The 1,205-nt window shown below is 47.8% G+C and overlaps 1 protein-coding gene across 1 annotated transcript in view; it reads right to left on the reverse strand.

Moving 5' to 3' along the window:
* Positions 1 to 141: 141 nt before the first annotated feature.
* The window catches only part of LOC101660423 (cytochrome P450 4F3-like), a 53,654-nt gene continuing 52,590 nt past the window's right edge, over positions 142 to 1,205 (reverse strand). The window contains exon 11 of the mRNA XM_045289690.1: positions 142 to 206. Coding sequence (XP_045145625.1) covers positions 142 to 206 — 65 coding nt within the window. The remainder of the gene's footprint in view (positions 207 to 1,205) is intronic.

Below are 1,205 nucleotides of genomic sequence, written 5' to 3' on the forward strand. Positions count from 1 at the left end.
TCAAATCCTAGCTCTGCTACATGTACCTGTGTGACCTGAGAAAATGCCTCAGGGCCTCTGACCCTCCACCTCATCTTTGCAAAATGGGATCAAGATGTGTATGGTGCCCATACAGTGTCTGTATACAACAGGTGCTTAGAATTAGGGGTTTGCCATGAAGACAACTTCTTCCCTGGGCCCGAACTCACCCTGGGCAGTGTGCCAGGCTGCGACAGATGATGGAGGCAGAGAAAATGACCAGAACCAAGGCAAACATGTGACGATGCAGGCAGAGACCTGGAAGACGTTGTGCAATTGCATAGTGGCTGCCATTGGATAGGTGTCTGTGTCAACCTCTGGTAGTGATGGAGGTGACCTCGTTCGGAGAAAACTTCTCTACATACGTCCTGGAAGGAGCGGTCTCAAGATGAGGCCATCCAGAACTCACCGAAGAGTCCTAGCTCTCATGACCGTGTCCTCATAAGAAGACAAAGGATGCAGACACAGAGGAGGAGACCGCGGGAAGATGGCAACAGCCACAAAAATCGGGAGCCAGCCGGAGCTGGAAGAGGCAAGAAAGGGTCTTTCCTCGAGAGCCCAGAGGGCGTGTGGCCCTACTGACGCCTCAGTTTCAGACTTCTGGCCTCCATCCAGAACTGTGAAAGAATGAATGCCAACTATTTTGGCATTCTGTTTTGTTTTGTTTTTTAATTGGGAGTTAATACACATAGCATATCATTCCACAGTTCAATCACGTCAAGCAGTCTTGTACAATTGCTACCACAGTCAGTTTCCAAACACTCCTTCCCTTCCTAGACTCCGTGCTATCGGCTCCCTTTTACATGACCTCCCCACCCCCACGACCACCACGGTACCTCCCCAGAAACCTTTCTTCTACTTGTTCCTCCAGGTTCACCAATCCTGGGTTTCATGCACCAAAAACCAGAAAAACCTATCACACACATTTAAGAGGGTGACCCCCAATGACATAACACGTCCGAGATAAACCCCAACATAAACAAACAAAAACCAAAAAATATATATATAGGAAATGTGGAAAACCAGATCAGGTCCCACATGCATCAGACGGGGATCACCTGACAAAGTTTTAAGAGTTCAAGTCAGGTTCATGCCTTTGACCTTCTACAGTCCTCTCGCCAATGGAGGTTTACAGAGCAGATCAGTTGTCCAATAAGTCGAACACATTTTGTTTCATATCCTTGATT

The sequence above is a fragment of the Echinops telfairi genome, unplaced genomic scaffold (assembly GCF_000313985.2).
Source record: "Echinops telfairi isolate 266 unplaced genomic scaffold, ASM31398v2 ScPeMD7_30;HRSCAF=105, whole genome shotgun sequence".
Classification (NCBI taxonomy): Eukaryota; Metazoa; Chordata; class Mammalia; order Afrosoricida; family Tenrecidae; genus Echinops; species Echinops telfairi.